The sequence below is a fragment of the Sinocyclocheilus anshuiensis genome, unplaced genomic scaffold (genome assembly GCF_001515605.1).
Source record: "Sinocyclocheilus anshuiensis isolate Anshui unplaced genomic scaffold, SAMN03320099.WGS_v1.1 scaffold355, whole genome shotgun sequence".
NCBI classification, from domain to species: domain Eukaryota; kingdom Metazoa; phylum Chordata; class Actinopteri; order Cypriniformes; family Cyprinidae; genus Sinocyclocheilus; species Sinocyclocheilus anshuiensis.
Window position 1 is genome coordinate 865694 of NW_015549571.1, and position 3291 is coordinate 868984.

The window sequence follows — 3291 nt, forward strand, 5'->3', positions numbered from 1 at the left end:
AGCGTCATTTTCTCGAGATGGACCACTACCACCACTGCCGCCAGCAACTGAGAGTAAACCATTGAGTTCTCAGAGGCCTATGGGTAATCCACCTCCATCCTTACCTCCAGCAAGAGGAGGGGCCCCACCCATCCCACCATCCCCACGGGACGACCCCTACACAAGAGGCCCTCCTAGAAACAGCCTTCCTCCTCCACCACCTCCTGGACGCTCCAGCCCACTGCCGCCACCACCTCCTGGACGCTCCAGCCCACTGCCGCCACCACCTCCTGGACGCTCCAGCCCACTGCCGCCACCACCTCCTGGACGCTCCAGCCCACTGCCGCCACCACCTCCTGGACGCTCCAGCCCACTGCCGCCACCACCTCCTGGACGCTCCAGCCCACTGCCGCCACCACCTCCTGGACGCTCCAGCCCACTGCCGCCACCACCTCCTGGACGCTCCAGCCCACTGCCGCCACCACCCAACGAGAGGCCGTCTCCATCGGGAAGAAGACCATCCGTACGGTCAGGTATGAGCAAGGTCGTTTCTGTTTTGCTGTTTATTTTTTACTGTCACAATATTAAGTTTTTTTCCAAAGTCAAATTTATTTATTAAATGTATTTTTTTTTTTTTACAAATTCATTTTTTTTATAAAGCATCTTTACAGAAAATGTTGTTAATGTGAATACTTACTGTATATATCCAACTTCATATAAAGAACTGTGCAAAAATATGCAATATAAACAATCAAGTAGTTGAGACTTGCTATATAGTATACTATGTATACTTTATATCCAACTCTGTGCAATAATATAGTTTACTTTTTGCAACATTATTTGAAATTCAACTAGTATGACTAACTAATATATATATATATATATATATAAAATATTTGATGTTAATATTGTATTTATAAAACATACATTGCTATTCAGAAGTTTGAGGTTGTTAGGATTTTTTATTTATTTATTTATTTTTTTTAAGTTGCTCATGCTCATCAAGGTTGCAGTCTTCAGTTGCTTCATATTTTTGTGGAAACCATTATACCTTTTTTTCAGGATTCAGGATAGAAAGTTCAAAAGAACAGCATTTATTTTAAACAGAAATCCTAAACATTATGCATATCTTTACTGTTGATTTTTATCAATTTAATGTGTCCTTACTGTATAAGATTATTTTCTTTAAAAAAATGTAATGACCCCAAAGTAGATATTAGTGGTAGTATGAATTGCATATGCTTTTAAAGTGTTAAAGTGTTACAATTTTCAGATAACTAAAATGCGCACTTGAAAATACCTTCAGACACACAGTTCAGATGACTGTTATGAGGTATATGAATGAGAGGAATTGTTTTATTTTGTGGACTCATCATTTTGTGACTGCTCCTTCCTTCAGGTCCTCTACCACCTCCACCCACTGGAGGAGGAGGCAGAGGAGTGTCTCCCCCCGTGCCTCCTCCTAATCGTCCCGGTGGATCAGGCAGACCCCCTCTACTCTCAGACCCTCCCAGAGTGCCCAGCTTCCCTCCACCACCCCCTGACACCATCAATGGCTACCAGTGCCCTCCACCATCTGCCACAGGTAGGACTGCCACAGGAACCTTACACCTGCTGATGAGAGAGAGGCAACCTATAGCTCAACATACAAAAGGCAGTGAGTTTAAAGCTGAAGAGTGGCATTTCTGCATCACTACCAGAGCTGCAAATAAAGTAGGTTTTCTGGGATAGCAGAAAGTATTTTTAAAAGAAAATGAAAATATACTATTGGGCAGTTTAACAAGTTTTAGCTTAAAGGAATAATTAGCACAAAAATGACAATTCTGTCATCATTTACCCACTCTCAAGTTGTTCCAAGCTTGTGTGACTTTCTTTTTTCTGTGAAATGTAAAAAACAAAAGAAGGTGATAATTTCAAAAATGTTCCTAATCGAACAGTTTTGGTTCCCATTGAAATTCATTGTATGGACAACAAATACAATGGAAGTCAATGGGCACTGAAACGGTTTGATTACCAGCAGAACATCTTCTTCTGTATTGCGCAGAAGAAAGAAAGTCAGGGTTGCAATGATGTGAGGTTGAGTAAATGATGACAGAATTGTCATTTTGGGTGAACTATCCCTTTAATGTCTGGACAGACACAGCATGATGTCGATATAAATATTGACTCAATATGGTAATGAAACGGCTATTGAAAAACTGAGTGCTAATATAATTGTTATTGATTGACTCTGTTTGGCTGCACATATTCTCTTGTATTCTTTTCCTATAGATGAGTGGGGGATGAGGTTTTCCTTCCATCCTCTGTCTGAATTACCTCCACCAGAGCCGTACGTGTCCTTCTCCAAGTCTTACCCCAGCAAAGCTGGCGGCAAAGGTGAGCACTGCAGCATTTTGTGCAGAATTGTAATAAGAATTTTTTTAAAGTTATTCTTCAGTGTGTGTTGTGCTGTCCACCCTCAATGCATTTTAGTTTTTTTTTCTGCGTTTACATAAGACATGCAATATTTTAGTGTTTTAATGTTGTAATAATCCGTTTGATCATTTCATATCTATTTGTATCTGTTTTCCAGGAATGAGAGACAGAGGAGCGCCACCCTTGCCACCAATTCCCAGATGAAATGCTTTGACATTATAGTGTGAGCTGGATTTTCATCTGCTGAATGAGACTCAGGAACTCGTTTATGAAAATATGAATGTTTTTAGCTTCTCAGTGACATTTTTTAAAAACACTTTTTCATGCTTTTTAATCCTTTGGGGGTAATTTTATATCATGGTGCAAATGTATGTCCAGATATGGCGATTAAAGTGCATTCTGTCATCATTTGAGAAAGTTTGTTTTAATCATTTATAGCATCATGTTATTCTGCACATTTCCCTAATTACAAAAATATCGAAATATTATATTTCGATTTATTAATGTCACAGACACATACAGTAGTATATCATGCCACAGACACATGTAGGTATATCATTTATGATATATTAAAGATCTTATAATCAAGGAAGTGTAGCTTCTACAGTTGTTGTGAACTTCTGCCAAACCAAGCCACTGACATTCACCACACTGCCATCTATCTCTTCAACCACACGTCTGTGTGTGACCTGGACAGTACTACTTTCTCAGTCTAGTAAAGATGCAATCTGATTGGCTGAAAGGACACACACGTTTTATCAGAACATTTGAAAAGCAAATACACTGAGCTTCTGAATTCAGCCCAGGACATTGTTTAGCAGCTTAAATGTACAGTGGGTACGGAAAGTATTCAGACCCCCTTAAATTTTTCACTCTTTGTTATATTGCAGCCATTTG

General features: G+C 39.9%; 1 protein-coding gene across 1 annotated transcript in view; it reads left to right on the forward strand.

Moving 5' to 3' along the window:
• The window catches only part of LOC107657348 (WAS/WASL-interacting protein family member 1-like), a gene marked incomplete at its 5' end in the record, with an annotated part of 7128 nt that extends 4204 nt beyond the window's left edge, over positions 1-2924 (forward strand). The window contains 4 exons of the mRNA XM_016445391.1: positions 1-512; positions 1379-1564; positions 2251-2355; positions 2552-2924. The exon at positions 1-512 is cut by the window's left edge and continues 2 nt beyond it. Of these exons, the coding sequence (XP_016300877.1) occupies positions 1-512; positions 1379-1564; positions 2251-2355; positions 2552-2598 (850 nt within the window). The remainder of the gene's footprint in view (positions 513-1378; positions 1565-2250; positions 2356-2551) is intronic.
• Positions 2925-3291: the final 367 nt, after the last annotated feature.